General features: G+C 36.6%; 1 protein-coding gene and 1 long non-coding RNA gene across 3 annotated transcripts in view; both read left to right on the top strand.

Moving 5' to 3' along the window:
- LOC135551083 (uncharacterized) overlaps positions 1-8,904 on the top strand; it is a 41,002-nt gene extending 32,098 nt beyond the window's left edge. Inside the window, exons 6-12 of one of the 2 annotated variants that reach the window (XR_010457182.1) lie at positions 4,382-4,523; positions 6,075-6,221; positions 6,608-6,663; positions 6,832-7,650; positions 7,737-7,819; positions 7,895-8,350; positions 8,617-8,904. Coding sequence is in view for 1 of the 2 variants with exons in the window: in XM_064982479.1 (XP_064838551.1) it covers positions 4,382-4,523; positions 6,075-6,221; positions 6,608-6,663; positions 6,832-7,650; positions 7,737-7,819; positions 7,895-7,975 (1,328 nt within the window). In the remaining variant the exon portion in view is untranslated. Of the gene's footprint in view, positions 1-4,381; positions 4,524-6,074; positions 6,222-6,607; positions 6,664-6,831; positions 7,651-7,736; positions 7,820-7,894 lie in introns of both variants that reach the window. The other variant, XM_064982479.1, reaches the window with a different exon arrangement.
- LOC135551084 (uncharacterized) overlaps positions 1-15,198 on the top strand; it is a 160,548-nt gene extending 145,350 nt beyond the window's left edge. The window contains exon 3 of the long non-coding RNA XR_010457183.1: positions 13,447-15,198. This is a non-coding gene — a long non-coding RNA (uncharacterized LOC135551084). The remainder of the gene's footprint in view (positions 1-13,446) is intronic.
- Positions 15,199-17,007: the final 1,809 nt, after the last annotated feature.

Below are 17,007 nucleotides of genomic sequence, written 5' to 3'. Positions count from 1 at the left end.
ATCTTTATATCAAGGTAGTTTATATCTAGGATGTTTATCTTTATATCTAGGTAGTTTATATCTAGGTAGTTTATCTTTATTGCTAGGTAGTTTATATCTTGGTAGTTTATCTTTATATATAGGTAGTTTATATCTAAGTAGTTTATATCCAGGTAGTTCATCTTTAAATCTAGGTAGTTTATATCTAGGTAGTTTATATCTAGGTAGCTTATATCTAGGTAGTTTATCTTATATCTAGGTAGTTTATCTTATATCTAGGTAGTTTATCTTATATCTAGGTAGTTTATATCTAGGAAGTTTATCTTTATATCTAGGTAGTTTATATCTAGGTAGTTTATATCTAGGTAGTTTATATCTAGGTAGTTTATATCTAGGTAGCTTATATCTAGGTAGTTTATCTTATATCTAGGTAGTTTATCTTATATCTAGGTAGTTTATCTTATATTTGGTTAGTTTATATCTAGGAAGTTTATCTTTATATCTAGGTAGTTTATATCTAGGTAGTTTATATCTAGGTAGTTTATATCTAGGTAGCTTATATCTAGGTAGTTTATCTTATATCTATGTAGTTTATCTTATATCTAGGTAGTTTATCTTATATCTAGGTAGTTTATATCTAGGAATTTTATCTTTATATCTAGGTAGTTTATATCTAGGTAGTTTATCTTTATATATAGGTAGTTTATATCTAAGTAGTTTATATCCAGGTAGTTTATCTTTAAATCTAGGTAGTTTATATCTAGGTAGTTTATATCTAGGTAGTTTATATCTAGGTAGCTTATATCTAGGTAGTTTATCTTATATCTAGGTAGTTTATCTTATATCTAGGTAGTTTATCTTATACCTAGGTAGTTTATATCTAGGAAGTTTATCTTTATTGCTAGGTAGTTTATATCTTGGTAGTTTATCTTTATATATAGGTAGTTTATATCTAAGTAGTTTATATCCAGGTAGTTTATCTTTAAATCTAGGTAGTTTATTTCTAGGTAGTTTATATATAGGTAGTTTATCTTTATATCTAGGTAGTTTATATCTAAGTAGTTTATATCCAGGTAGTTTATCTTTAAATCTAGGTAGTTTATATATAGGTAGTTTATATCCAGATAGTTTATCTTTAAATCTATGTAGTTTATCTTTATATCTAGGTAGTTTATCTTATATCTAGGTAGTTTATATCTAGGAATTTTATCTTTATATCTAGGTAGTTTATATCTAGGTAGTTTATCTTTATATATAGGTAGTTTATATCTAAGTAGTTTATATCCAGGTAGTTTATCTTTAAATCTAGGTAGTTTATATCTAGGTAGTTTATATCTAGGTAGTTTATATCTAGGTAGCTTATATCTAGGTAGTTTATCTTATATCTAGGTAGTTTATCTTAAATCTAGGTAGTTTATCTTATATCTAGGTAGTTTATATCTAGGAAGTTTATCTTTATTGCTAGGTAGTTTATATCTTGGTAGTTTATCTTTATCTATAGGTAGTTTATATCTAAGTAGTTTATATCCAGGTAGTTTATTTTTAAATCTAGGTAGTTTATTTCTAGGTAGTTTATATATAGGTAGTTTATCTTTATATCTAGGTAGTTTATATCTAAGTAGTTTATATCCAGGTAGTTTATCTTTAAATCTAGGTAGTTTATATATAGGTAGTTTATATCCAGATAGTTTATCTTTAAATCTATGTAGTTTATGTTTATATCTAGGAAGTTTATCTTTATATCTAGGTAGTTTATATCTTGGTAGTTTATCTTTATATCAAGGTAGTTTATATCTTGGTAGTTTATCTTTATATCAAGGTAGTTTATATCTTGGTAGTTTATCTTTATATCAAGGTAGTTTATATATTGGTAGTTTATCTTTATATCAAGGTAGTTTATATCTTGGTAGTTTATCTTTATATCAAGGTAGTTTATATATTGGTAGTTTATCTTTATATATAGGTAGTTTATATCTAAGTAGTTTATATCCAGGTAGTTTATCTTTAAATCTAGGTAGTTTATATCTAGGTAGTTTATATCTAGGTAGTTTATATCTAGGTAGCTTATATCTAGGTAGTTTATCTTATATCTAGGTAGTTTATCTTATATCTAGGTAGTTTATCTTATACCTAGGTAGTTTATATCTAGGAAGTTTATCTTTATTGCTAGGTAGTTTATATCTTGGTAGTTTATCTTTATATATAGGTAGTTTATATCTAAGTAGTTTATATCCAGGTAGTTTATCTTTAAATCTAGGTAGTTTATTTCTAGGTAGTTTATATATAGGTAGTTTATCTTTATATCTAGGTAGTTTATATCTAAGTAGTTTATATCCAGGTAGTTTATCTTTAAATCTAGGTAGTTTATATATAGGTAGTTTATATCCAGATAGTTTATCTTTAAATCTATGTAGTTTATCTTTATATCTAGGTAGTTTATCTTATATCTAGGTAGTTTATATCTAGGAATTTTATCTTTATATCTAGGTAGTTTATATCTAGGTAGTTTATCTTTATATATAGGTAGTTTATATCTAAGTAGTTTATATCCAGGTAGTTTATCTTTAAATCTAGGTAGTTTATATCTAGGTAGTTTATATCTAGGTAGTTTATATCTAGGTAGCTTATATCTAGGTAGTTTATCTTATATCTAGGTAGTTTATCTTAAATCTAGGTAGTTTATCTTATATCTAGGTAGTTTATATCTAGGAAGTTTATCTTTATTGCTAGGTAGTTTATATCTTGGTAGTTTATCTTTATCTATAGGTAGTTTATATCTAAGTAGTTTATATCCAGGTAGTTTATTTTTAAATCTAGGTAGTTTATTTCTAGGTAGTTTATATATAGGTAGTTTATCTTTATATCTAGGTAGTTTATATCTAAGTAGTTTATATCCAGGTAGTTTATCTTTAAATCTAGGTAGTTTATATATAGGTAGTTTATATCCAGATAGTTTATCTTTAAATCTATGTAGTTTATGTTTATATCTAGGAAGTTTATCTTTATATCTAGGTAGTTTATATCTTGGTAGTTTATCTTTATATCAAGGTAGTTTATATCTTGGTAGTTTATCTTTATATCAAGGTAGTTTATATCTTGGTAGTTTATCTTTATATCAAGGTAGTTTATATATTGGTAGTTTATCTTTATATCAAGGTAGTTTATATCTTGGTAGTTTATCTTTATATCAAGGTAGTTTATATATTGGTAGTTTATCTTTATATCAAGGTAGTTTATATCTATGTAGTTTATCTTTATATCAAGGTAGTTTATATCTAGGAAGTTTATCTTTATATCAAGGTAGTTTATATCTAGGAAGTTTATCTTTATATATAGGTAGTTTATATCTAGGTAGTTCATCTTTATATCTAGGTAGTTTATCTTTATCTCCAGGTAGTTTATATTTATATCAAGGTAGTTTATATCTAGGAAGTTTATCTTTATATCTAGTTAGTTAATCTTTATATCTAAGTTGTTTATATCTAGGTAGTTTATATCTAGGTCGTTTCTCTTTATATCTAGGTCGTTTATCTTTATATCTATTTAGTTTATCTTTATATCCAGGTAGTTTATCTGTTATATCTAGGTGGTTTATATTTATATCTAGGTACTTTATATCTGTGTAGTTTATATCTATATAGTTTCTTTATATCCAGGAAGTTTATATATTGGTAGTTTATCTTTATATCAAGGTAGTTTATATCTATGTAGTTTATCTTTATATCAAGGTAGTTTATATCTAGGAAGTTTATCTTTATATCAAGGTAGTTTATATCTAGGTCGTTTATCTTTATATCTGGGTAGTTTATATCCAGGTAGTTTATCTTCATATCCATGTAGTTTATCTTCATATCTAGGTAGTTTATCTTTATATCTGGGTAGTTTATATCCAGGTAGTTTATCTTTATATCCAGGTAGTTTATCTTTATATCCAGTTAGTTTATCTTTATATCCAGGTAGTTTATCTTTATATCCAGTTAGTTTATCTTTATTTCCAGGTAGTTTATCTTTATTTCCAGTTAGTTTATATTTATTTCCAGGTAGTTTATCTTTATATCCAGGTAGTTTATCTTTATATATAGGTAGTTTATATCTAGGTAGTTTATCTTTCTATCCAGGTAGTTTATCTTTCTATCCAGGTCGTTTATCTTTATATCCAGGTAGTTTATCTTTATATCCAGGTAGTTTATCTTTATATCCAGGTAGTTTCTAACAAGTTGATTCTCTTCATAGAGAATAAGATGATGCCTATGGCTTGTTTTCAGTAGTAGAAGGAGTGAATGTCAGTACATTTTATGCAGAGTTTCCAACCCTGTAGCATCGTAAAGTGGTTGTGGTAATGATTTATACTGAAAAACATGACGCTGTGTGTTGTATCTCAACTCCATGGTTTGTCTCTCAGTGGACCCCCCGGTGACATCCTGTCTGGAGGGGTTGTACCTACCCATGTTCCTGTCTCCAACACCAGCCCAGGGTGCACTGCTCTACGCCTCTGCAGACCAACCCCTGGAAATCACTGTCAGAGCACAGGCTACCCAGTCCACGTAAGAGAAAGGAAACGTGGAAACACATAACCGATAGGTAGAGACTAAAATCAGGGGTTTTTAAATGCAATAGTTAGACCAACAGGTGTGTCAGCGGGTTGTTGCTCTTCCTTTGCCGTACAATCAGATTTAAAAACAGATTCAAATACACCTTATGGAACAGCGGGGACTGTGAAGCAACACATTGGCACGCACGCACACACACACGCACGCACACACACACACACACACACACACACACACACACACACACACACACACACACACACACACACACACACACACACACACACACACACACACACACACACACACACACACACACACACACACACACACACACACACACACACGATAACATGCCCACTATACATACACATGGACTGTGAAGCCTTGGCAGCAGCTAATGGGGATCCGTAATATAAGTATACAGTCAATACATAAACTGATCTGGCATCTACAGTCAATACATAAACTGATCTGGCATCTACAGTCAATACATAAACTGATCTGGCATCTACAGTCAATACATAAACTGATCTGACATCTACAGTCAATACATAAACTGATCTGGCATCTACAGTCAATACATAAACTGATCTGACATCTACAGTCAATACATAAACTGATCTGGCATCTACAGTCAATACATAAACTGATCTGGCATCTACAGTCAATACATAAACTGATCTGGCATCTACAGTCAATACTTAAACTGATCTGACATCTACAGTCAATACATAAACTGATCTGGCATCTACAGTCAATACATAAACTGATCTGGCATCTACAGTCAATACATAAACTGATCTGACATCTACAGTCAATACATAAACTGATCTGGCATCTACAGTCAATACATAAACTGATCTGGCATCTACAGTCAATACATAAACTGATCTGACATCTACAGTCAATACATAAACTGATCTGGCATCTACAGTCAATACATAAACTGATCTGGCATCTACAGTCAATACATAAACTGATCTGACATCTACAGTCAATACATAAACTGATCTGGCATCTACAGTCAATACATAAACTGATCTGGCATCTACAGTCAATACATAAACTGATCTGGCATCTACAGTCAATACTTAAACTGATCTGACATCTACAGTCAATACATAAACTGATCTGGCATCTACAGTCAATACATAAACTGATCTGGCATCTACAGTCAATACATAAACTGATCTGGCATCTACAGTCAATACATAAACTGATCTGGCATCTACAGTCAATACATAAACTTATGTCAACTTTATTCAAGACATTTTTAGCTTCAACATTTAACACATTCCATTTCAAGAAAGGAGATTTCTGTCTGTTTTATTCATATTTTGACGCGATGCAGTTCTGTCCTTAATCTTTTCTTGTCTATTCATGTTACGTGTAATGTCATGTTGTATGTTTTGACCCCAGGAAGAGTAGCTGCTGCTTAAGCTAATGGGGTTCATAATGAAAAATAATAATAATAATATAAGAAATATATAATAAATATAAAATAATAATGACATTGCATTTTTTTCTCCCTGTGTGTTTCAGGGTTTCAGAGCTGTTGGTGAGTGGGCCTTCCAGTATCACAGAGAACAGCACTGTCTCAGGAGAGTACCTTCTAAGATGGACGCCCACTGAGGATGAGGAGGGAGGGTACTATCCTGTGTGCTTCATCGCTCAGGGAGTGAACGACAGGTCAGTCTGCTGCCACTTCAACTGGAAACTTACAGCACAACATAATGACTTACCTGATTAAATAAAGGCACAAAATAAACGAGCATAATCCATCATTTCTGTAGGCTACTATCAAGACGATCAGTTGAATGTACATTTAGACACATTTTGGTAGAATGCATTCAGTTGTGCAACAGACTAGGTTTTAACCTGCCTTTCCCTTCAATGGTATGTGGTTTGTTTGGCTTTGACATGTTTTTTTAAACCAATGGTATGTGGTTTGTTTGGCTTTGACATGTTTTTTTTAAAACCAATGGTATGTGGTTTGTTTGGTTTTGTAATGTTTTATAAAATGCTGTTTAACAAAGATCTGAACAGTTTAACAGTTGTTCTGTTGATCTTCTCAGTTTCATGTATCACTCTGAGCTGCGCTGTTTGATCGTCAGGGTTGGAAACACAAGTGGTGGGTACAGTTTCACTACAGCATGAGGTTAATGATCCCCTTTCTGGTGTTCTGCTAGTCTCACTGTTATTTACAGATGCTAGTTGAAATGCATGTTTGAGACAATTACCAACCAATCAACCAATCAACACATCTCTGTATGTCTGTTTGTCTGTCTTTGTGCTACAGCCATCAGAACAACAGAGGAACCAACAACCTCCCCTCCTCTGACAATAAACCTAACGACCTCAGCGGAACCAACAACCTCCCCTCCTCTGACAATAAAACTAACGACCTCAGCGGAACCAACAACCTCCCCTCCCCTGACAATAAACCTCACAACAACAGCGGAACCAACAACCTCCCCTCCTCTGACAATAAACCTAACAACCTCAGCGGAACCAACAACCTCCCCTCCTCTGACAATAATCCTCACAACCACAGAGGAACCAACAACCTCCCCTCTTCTGACAATAAACCTAACGACCTCAGCGGAACCAACAACCTCCCCTCCTCTGACAATAAACCTAACGACCTCAGCGGAACCAACAACCTCCCCTCCTCTGACAATAATCCTCACAACCACAGAGGAACCAACAACCTCCCCTCCTCTGACAATAAACCTAACGACCTCAGCGGAACCAACAACCTCCCCTCCTCTGACAATAAACCTAACGACCTCAGCGGAACCAACAACCTCCCCTCCTCTGACAATAAACCTCACAACCACAGAGGAACCAACAACCTCCCCTCCTCTGACAGTAAACCTCACAACAACAGTGGAACCAACAACCTCCCCTCCTCTGACAATAAACCTCACGACCACACAGATTGCACTTGCACTTCCAACTACCACCCAAACAACTACTGAACTCACAACCACAAATGTCAGTACGTACGCACCCACAACTACCACTGTGACCACAGCATCCACAACTTTAAGTGCACACCCAACCACCGATCTCACAACCCATATTGTGGACAGTACAACAACGAGCAGTGGGCCTCGTAAGTACAAAATGAACTTCTGTTCAAATTTGAACAAATGATTTGTGTATGTGTGTTGTAATAATGTGGACTAACTGTTTCCACAGGATACGTTGTTGTACTGAGGATAAAACTGTCCTCTCTGATCCCACTAACAGATGATTACATCCGAAACGTGGTTTTACAGCAGGTCAGTGTCACTGTCAGATCAGACAGGTTCCTCCTCAGCTCGACCTGATGATCACTGTGTGTGTTGTGTTTCCAGCTCCGTGAGGAACTGATCAGACAAGGGCTGCCAGGGGACTTCGCGCTACGCCTGAGAGCCACCCATGGGATCAGTTCCTGAGGGAGGAACAGGAATTCAGATCGACATTCTTCACTCCTACTTGTCTTGTCTTCCTGGTTCTGATTCTGCAGAAAGTTTTTTGAAGAAGAAGTGGTTCCTTATAATGACAGAATATGATTTGTACTAATCTCTTGGGACAGACGCACGTAACATAAATGATGGTTTTTGTTCTGGGTTGCCAGGATTAGTTGAATGGACTGACAGTGCTTCTGACTGGATATTAGTTGAATGACTAAAATGTAAAGGATTTATGTCTACAAGAAGAAATACAACATAAATATGTTTGGTAATGTACAGAGGTAGACTGGGGTTCTTTCCTGTTTGGTAATGTATAGAGGTAGACTGGGGTTCTTTCCTGTTTGGTAATGTATAGAGGTAGACTGGGGTTCTGTCCTGTTTGGTAATGTATAGAGGTAGACTGTTTTTTTTTCCTGTTTGGTAATGTATAGAGGTAGACTGGGGTTCTTTCCTGTTTGGTAATGTATAGAGGTAGACTGTTTTTTTTTCCTGTTTGGTAATGTATAGAGGTAGACTGGGGTTCTTTCCTGTTTGGTAATGTACAGAGGTAGACTGGGGTTCTGTCCTGTTTGGTAATGTATAGAGGTAGACTGGAGTTCTTTCCTGTTTGGTAATGTACAGAGGTAGACTGGGGTTCTTTCCTGTTTGGTAATATCCAGAGGTAGACTGGGGTTCTGTCCTGTTTGGTAATGTATAGAGGTAGACTGGGGTTCTTTCCTGTTTGGTAATATCCAGAGGTAGACTGGGGTTCTTTCCTGTTTGGTAATGTACAGAGGTAGACTGGGGTTCTTTCCTGTTTGGTAATGTACAGAGGTAGACTGGGGTTCTGTCCTGTTTGGTAATATCCAGAGGTAGACTGGGGTTCTGTCCTGTTTGGTAATATCCAGAGGTAGACTGGGGTTCTTTCCTGTTTGGTAATGTACAGAGGTAGACTGGGGTTCTTTCCTGTTTGGTAATGTACAGAGGTAGACTGGGGTTCTTTCCTGTTTGGTAATGTACAGAGGTAGACTGGGGTTCTTTCCTGTTTGGTAATGTACAGAGGTAGACTGGGGTTCTTTCCTGTTTGGTAATATCCAGAGGTAGACTGGGGTTCTTTCCTGTTTGGTAATGTATAGAGGTAGACTGGGGTTCTTTCCTGTTTGGTAATGTACAGAGGTAGACTGGGGTTCTTTCCTGTTTGGTAATGTATAGAGGTAGACTGGGGTTCTTTCCTGTTTGGTAATGTACAGAGGTAGACTGGGGTTCTGTCCTGTTTGGTAATGTACAGAGGTAGACTGGGGTTCTGTCCTGTTTGGTAATGTATAGAGGTAGACTGGGGTTCTGTCCTGTTTGGTAATGTACAGAGGTAGACTGGGGTTCTGTCCTGTTTGGTAATGTACAGAGGTAGACTGGGGTTCTTTCCTGTTTGGTAATGTACAGAGGTAGACTGGGGTTCTTTCCTGTTTGGTAATGTACAGAGGTAGACTGGGGTTCTTTCCTGTTTGGTAATGTACAGAGGTAGACTGGGGTTCTTTCCTGTTTGGTAATGTACAGAGGTAGACTGGGGTTCTTTCCTGTTTGGTAATGTACAGAGGTAGACTGGGGTTCTTTCCTGTTTGGTAATGTATAGAGGTAGACTGGGGTTCTGTCCTGTTTGGTAATGTATAGAGGTTGACTGGGGTTCTTTCCTGTTTGGTAATGTACAGAGGTAGACTGGGGTTCTTTCCTGTTTGGTAATGTACAGAGGTAGACTGGGGTTCTTTCCTGTTTGGTAATGTATAGAGGTAGACTGGGGTTCTTTCCTGTTTGGTAATATCCAGAGGTAGACTGGGGTTCTTTACTGTTTGGTAATGTATAGAGGTTGACTGGGGTTCTTTCCTGTTTGGTAATGTACAGAGGTAGACTGGGGTTCTTTCCTGTTTGGTAATGTATAGAGGTAGACTGGGGTTCTTTCCTGTTTGGTAATGTATAGAGGTAGACTGGGGTTCTTTCCTGTTTGGTAATGTATAGAGGTAGACTGGGGTTCTTTCCTGTTTGGTAATATCCAGAGGTAGACTGGGGTTCTTTACTGTTTGGTAATGTATAGAGGTAGACTGGGGTTCTTTCCTGTTTGGTAATGTACAGAGGTAGACTGGGGTTCTTTCCTGTTTGGTAATGTACAGAGGTAGACTGGGGTTCTTTCCTGTTTGGTTATGTATAGAGGTTGACTGGGGTTCTTTCCTGTTTGGTAATGTACAGAGGTAGACTGGGGTTCTTTCCTGTTTGGTAATATCCAGAGGTAGACTGGGGTTCTTTACTGTGTCAAGAATAGTTGGTTGAGGCTCAGTTTTCTGTGACATTTTAGTGACAGAGGACACCGGTAGGGAGGACCCACTTGTAAACACCCACACACACACTCAGGAAGACGTTTCACTTTCACTCACACATGGAGCATAAAGAAGAATGAACAATGAGGTTGAATTGACATTGATGAAAGAGAAGAAGAAATGAATTGGGACTGGAATTGATTGAAATACGAATTAAAGGTTAAACATATTAAATGTTAAAGGTTGAAAACATTGGGAGATATTAAAGGTGTTAAAATAATGCAGTTAATGATTTAGATGCACTATTGTAAAGTGGCTGTTCCACTGGATGTCAGAAGGTGAATTCACCAATTTGTAAGTCGCTCTGGATAAGAGCGTCTGCTAAATGACTTAAATGTAATGTAATGTTAAGAGAGTTATAATGTGGTTTTATTTAAGTTGTGAATCATATAGACTGTGTTTGATTCTGCTTAGAGGACAAGGCCTTAGGAGGTTGATAACGAGACGTTATAATGGTCAAATGTTATAATGATGAAATGTTTAAAATATTGAAGTATAAAACTATAACTGGAGTAATAAATTAGGTTGTAGTAAGATTAGAATTGAGTAAAGGTAGTTTGAAAATTAAGTATGATAAAGGTGCTAGCTTGATCTGGAAATCCCTTAATCTATTGTAGAAGTGTTCTAGAACATTCTAGGAGGAACCCTTAAGGTTACCTCATTGGTAGAAGTGTTCTAGAACATTCTAGGAGGAACCCTTAATGTTACCTCATTGATAGAAGTGTTCTAGTACATTCTAGGAGGAACCCTTAATGTTACCTCATTGATAGAAGTGTTCTAGTACATTCTAGGAGGAACCCTTAATGTTACCTCATTGATAGAAGTGTTCTAGAACATTCTAGGAGGAACCCTTAATGTTACCTCATTGGTAGAAGTGTTCTAGAACATTCTAGGAGGAACCCTTAATGTTACCTCATTGATAGAAGTGTTCTAGTACATTCTAGGAGGAACCCTTAATGTTACCTCATTGATAGAAGTGTTCTAGAACATTCTAGGAGGAACCCTTAATGTTACCTCATTGGTAGAAGTGTTCTAGAACATTCTAGGAGGAACCCTTAATGTTACCTCATTGATAGAAGTGTTCTAGTACATTCTAGGAGGAACCCTTAATGTTACCTCATTGATAGAAGTGTTCTAGAACATTCTAGGAGGAACCCTTAATGTTACCTCATTGGTAGAAGTATTCTAGAACATTCTAGGAGGAACCCTTAATGTTACCTCATTGGTAGAAGTATTCTAGAACATTCTAGGAGGAATCCTTAATGTTACCTCATTGGTAGAAGTGTTCTAGTACATTCTAGGAGGAACCCTTAATGTTACCTCATTGGTAGAAGTGTTCTAGTACATTCTAGGAGGAACCCTTAATGTTACCTCATTGGTAGAAGTGTTCTAGAACATTCTAGGAGGAACCCTTAATGTTACCTCATTGGTAGAAGTGTTCTAGAACATTCTAGGAGGAATCCTTTAGGTTACCTCATTGGTAGAAGTGTTCTAGAACATTCTAGGAGGAACCCTTAATGTTACCTCATTGGTAGAAGTGTTCTAGTACATTCTAGGAGGAACCCTTTAGGTTACCTCATTGGTAGAAGTGTTCTAATACATTCTAGGAGGAACCCTTAATGTTACCTCATTGGTAGAAGTATTCTAGAACATTCTAGGAGGAACCCTTAATGTTACCTCATTGGTAGAAGTATTCTAGAACATTCTAGGAGGAATCCTTAATGTTACCTCATTGGTAGAAGTGTTCTAGTACATTCCAGGAGGAACCCTTAATGTTACCTCATTGGTAGAAGTGTTCTAGTACATTCTAGGAGGAACCCTTAATGTTACCTCATTGGTAGAAGTGTTCTAGAACATTCTAGGAGGAACCCTTAATGTTACCTCATTGGTAGAAGTGTTCTAGAACATTCTAGGAGGAATCCTTTAGGTTACCTCATTGGTAGAAGTGTTCTAGAACATTCTAGGAGGAACCCTTAATGTTACCTCATTGGTAGAAGTGTTCTAGTACATTCTAGGAGGAACCCTTAATGTTACCTCATTGGTAGAAGTGTTCTAGTAGCTGTTAGTTTTTTAGACACCAACTGAGGGACTGAGCATCCTGAGGGGGGAGACAAAAATCTGTTTATAAATTAAGGTAAGAACATGTTTTTCTTGTCATTAAAACCTGTGCTTCTCATAAAATTGTTATAGTTTTTAGGTAAATGGTTTAGGGAAAGACGCTGAAGGCATCTCTCAATTTAATCCAAGGTACATTTTTGCGAATCATCAATTGGTGATATTGATTGATCTGTTTTTTTTTATGCCTTTTTTCTGTAATTTTGAATAAACTTGCTTTATTGTTCTGAAACCCTGTGTCATCAAAGAGTCATACAAGCGCATGTCGTTTTACTCCAGGTTTCTGAAACAGATTGGATTAATTAAGGATTTGTAGCATCTGGTTAAATAGTCCATTGGGAACCTGAATTGCTGGTATGAAGGAACCTGAGACCCAACTAAAGGTACTGAGTGCATTGGTAGGAGTCGTCTGAGGGGTGATTCTGGGCTAAGCCAACCCAAGGAGAGAGTATCCACTCATAGTGTCCTAAGGTCGACTATCTGGCCTGGACGATCCTGAAAAGATGCTGGGTTGCAGGGTGAGGTAGTACAGGTACTTAGGGGATAGCCCAGTCTACTCTAAGACCATTACTGTTGAGTTTGAGGAACAGGACCTAGTTGTGTACTAGCTCAGTGGTAAGGCAGAGCGGACTCTATCAGATCGGACCTAAAATAACAGAGCTGCCATTGGATAGGCCCAGTAGAATTGTTAATCCTGCAATGTGGGTATTTTAGCGTTTGACAATTTGGGCACTTGTACGGGATTGATTCATGGGAATCCGGAATATCCTGGGAATATTTTGGGATATAGGAAAGCCTAAAAATATACCCTATGCAGTACGCAATGCAATAACTACAAGGTTCGCAAAAAGACGATCCTGAATATTTGCACACAAAAAAAATGTAAGGGTAGCATTTAATTATGTTCTTGCTTTAAAAACGAAATGTTTTGGTTTCCACATACCAGGCGTTGAATTCACCTTACTGTAACACCCTATTTCTCCTCTCCCTCAGATCTGTCTAATCCGGTCGTCAGGATGTCAGGGATGGACCTCCCATTGGATGAGCTCAACGGACCCGGAATCTCCCCTGACAACGGAACCTTCCTGAAGTTCTCCCTCACCTCCGTTTCCTTGGCAGCCGTAGAGCCTGCTGGTGGTCCTGCTGACGCTGCTCGTCATCACCCTCCTCAGGCTGTAGGACCTCATTACATTCTCCTCCTCTGCAGCGGACTGCAGCAGTGAGGGGGCAGATCATTCACCAACATGGTGATCTGCAGGATATCTTCAGAGGGGGGCAGATCATTCACCAACATGGTGATCTGCAGGATATCTTCAGAGGGGGGCAGATCATTCACCAACATGGTGATCTGCAGGATATCTTCAGAGGTCCACTGTGTCCGCCTGAGACCACAAATCAGGTTTCTTTCTCTGGCGATGTCCGGAATGACAGCGTGTCCACTTTATAATTGGCAAACAGTAGTTTTCTATTCAGATTGTCCCCCTCTGGTTAAACTGGACTAACCTGGTTAAACTGGACTAACCTGGTTAAACTGGACTAACCTGGTTAAACTGGACTAACCTGGTTAAACTGGACTAACCTTGTCAAACTGGACTAACCTGGTTAAAATGGACTAACCTGGTTAAATCTGGACTAACCTGGTTAAACTGGACTAACCTTGTCAAACTGGACTACCCTGGTTAAACTGGACTAACCTGGTTAAACTGGACTAACCTGGTTAAAATGGACTAACCTGGTTAAACTGGACTAACCTGGTTAAATCTGGACTAACCTGGTTAAACTGGACTAGCCTGGTTAAACTGGACTAGCCTGGTTAAACTGGACTAACCTGGTTAAACTGGACTAACCTGGTGAAACTGGACTAACCTGGTCAAACTGGACTAACCTGGTTAAACTAGACTAACCTGGTTAAACTAGACTAACCTGGTTAAACTGGACTAACCTGGACTAACTGAAGTACTGTATATCGTAAATCACAACTCATATATTTGATTGGAAGTATTGAACTGTAACAGATGGTTATTGGATTGGTTAAACACCTTTTTAAAATGTTATTTTGTGACCTTTATTTAACCTGGCAAGTCAGTTAAGAACATATTCGTATTTACAGTGACGGCCTGCCCCGGCCAAACCCGGACGACGCTGGGCAAATTGTACGCCACCCTATGGGACTCCCAATCACAGCCGGATGTGATACAGCCTGGATTCAAACCAGGGACTGTAGTGATGCCTTTTTGCACTGAGATGCAGTGCCTCAGACCGGGAGCTTCTTTGAAGAGATGAACAACCACCTCAGCAGGTTATGACAATAACGTTTTTTTTAAAGGGTCCCTCTGTTACAAACACAAGAACAATTAACATTTAAATAGTGAAGGAAAAGGGGTATTAGTGAAGGAGAATCAAAAAACAGATTTATATTTTTTATTACATTTCAATACAAATAGATTAGTGTCTTCTCAAATGGAGAAAAGCTATGTAGTGTAAGACTGTCATGTCAACATTAAAACACTGTAGAAGGCACAGTAAAATACCATATGTGTCTTAAAGCAATAATGTTATACATTGCACTGCATTATGGGTAAAATGCTGAAAAATACTGTTATTTACTGTAATTGGAAGCCTCCTGGAGGAAATCCTCACGTCATTCTGTATAATTTATTTACAGTAATAGCTTATGCCTACTGTAGATTTGTAGTTAAATACGTACACACAACACCAGCTTGATATGTCCCTTGTCCTCTGTCTATTCACCCACAGAGTTACTTACTTACTGTAAAACAGTGGTATTTAAACCTTTTCAGCAGGGAACCCATTTTTCTCAAAAATGTTTCTATATTGTCTTATATATTATTATGTTTTGTTCATAAAAAAAAAAGAATAACACTAAAATATAAAATATTTCAAATAATATTGTTGGCAACCCCACTGCAGTTGTGGGGACACGAATCCCGACATTGAATACTATTACTGTAAAAACCTTACTGCTGTAAATTTAAAGCAGGAATGCTGTAATATGTTTTATAGTATGGAAAATACTACTGTAAAATATATTACAGCATCTCTGCTGTAAAGCAAAATTACAGTATTTAAGCTGGCAACTCTGGTGCCATTACAATGCTGGTAAATTGACAGGAAAACGTTTTGCAACAATACACCCTTTTCCTTCCATATAATCAGTTAGCAGTTTAAAAGCATCACTTCACAACATTCATTTTACAACTAAAATCTACTGCACTTATCATAGCATCAATAAACAATAAGTATTAAACTGGGAATAAACCTGCAGATGTAAGTCATCTCAATAAGATAATTAAACTGGGGAATAAACCTGCAGATGTAAGTCATCTCAATAAGTATTAAACTGGGGAATAAACCTGCAGATGTAAGTCATCTCAATAAGTATTAAACTGGGGAATAAACCTGCAGATGTAAGTCATCTCAATAAGTATTAAACTGGGGGATAAACCTGCAGATGTAAGTCATCTCAATAAGTATTAAACTGGGGGATAAACCTGCAGATGTAAGTCATCTCAATAAGTATTAAACTGGGGAATAAACCTGCAGATGTAAGTCATCTCAATAAGTATTAAACTGGGGAATAAACCTGCAGATGTAAGTCATCTCAATAAGTATTAAACTGGGGGATAAACCTGCAGATGTAAGTCATCTCAATAAGATAATTAAACTGGGGAATAAACCTGCAGATGTAAGTCATCTCAATAAGTATTAAACTGGGGAATAAACCTGCAGATGTAAGTCATCTCAATAAGTATTAAACTGGGGGATAAACCTGCAGATGTAAGTCATCTCAATAAGTATTAAACTGGGGAATAAACCTGCAGATGTAAGTCATCTCAATAAGTATTAAACTGGGGAATAAACCTGCAGATGTAAGTCATCTCAATAAGTATTAAACTGGGGGATAAACCTGCAGATGTAAGTCATCTCAATAAGTATTAAACTGGGGGATAAACCTGCAGATGTAAGTCATCTCAATAAGTATTAAACTGGAGAATAAACCTGCAGATGTAAGTCATCTCAATAAGATAATTAAACTGGGGGATAAACCTGCAGATGTAAGTCATCTCAATAAGATAATTAAACTGGGGAATAAACCTGCAGATGTAAGTCATCTCAATAAGTATTAAACTGGGGGATAAACCTGCAGATGTAAGTCAACTCAATAAGTATTAAACTGGGGAATAAACCTGCAGATGTAAGTCATCTCAATAAGATAATTAAACTGGGGAATAAACCTGCAGATGTAAGTCAACTCAATAAGTATTAAACTGGGGAATAAACCTGCAGATGTAAGTCATCTCAATAAGTATTAAACTGGGGAATAAACCTGCAGATGTAAGTCATCTCAATAAGATAATTAAACTGGGGGATAAACCTGCAGATGTAAGTCATCTCAATAAGTATTAAACTGGGGAATAAACCTGCAGATGTAAGTCATCTCAATAAGTATTAAACTGGGGGATAAACCTGCAGATGTAAGTCAACTCAATAAGATAATTAAACTGGGGAATAAACCTGCAGATGTAAGTCATC

This window comes from Oncorhynchus masou, chromosome 12 (assembly GCF_036934945.1).
Source record: "Oncorhynchus masou masou isolate Uvic2021 chromosome 12, UVic_Omas_1.1, whole genome shotgun sequence".
NCBI lineage: Eukaryota > Metazoa > Chordata > Actinopteri > Salmoniformes > Salmonidae > Oncorhynchus > Oncorhynchus masou.
This window is presented reverse-complemented; position numbering and strand designations above follow the sequence as displayed.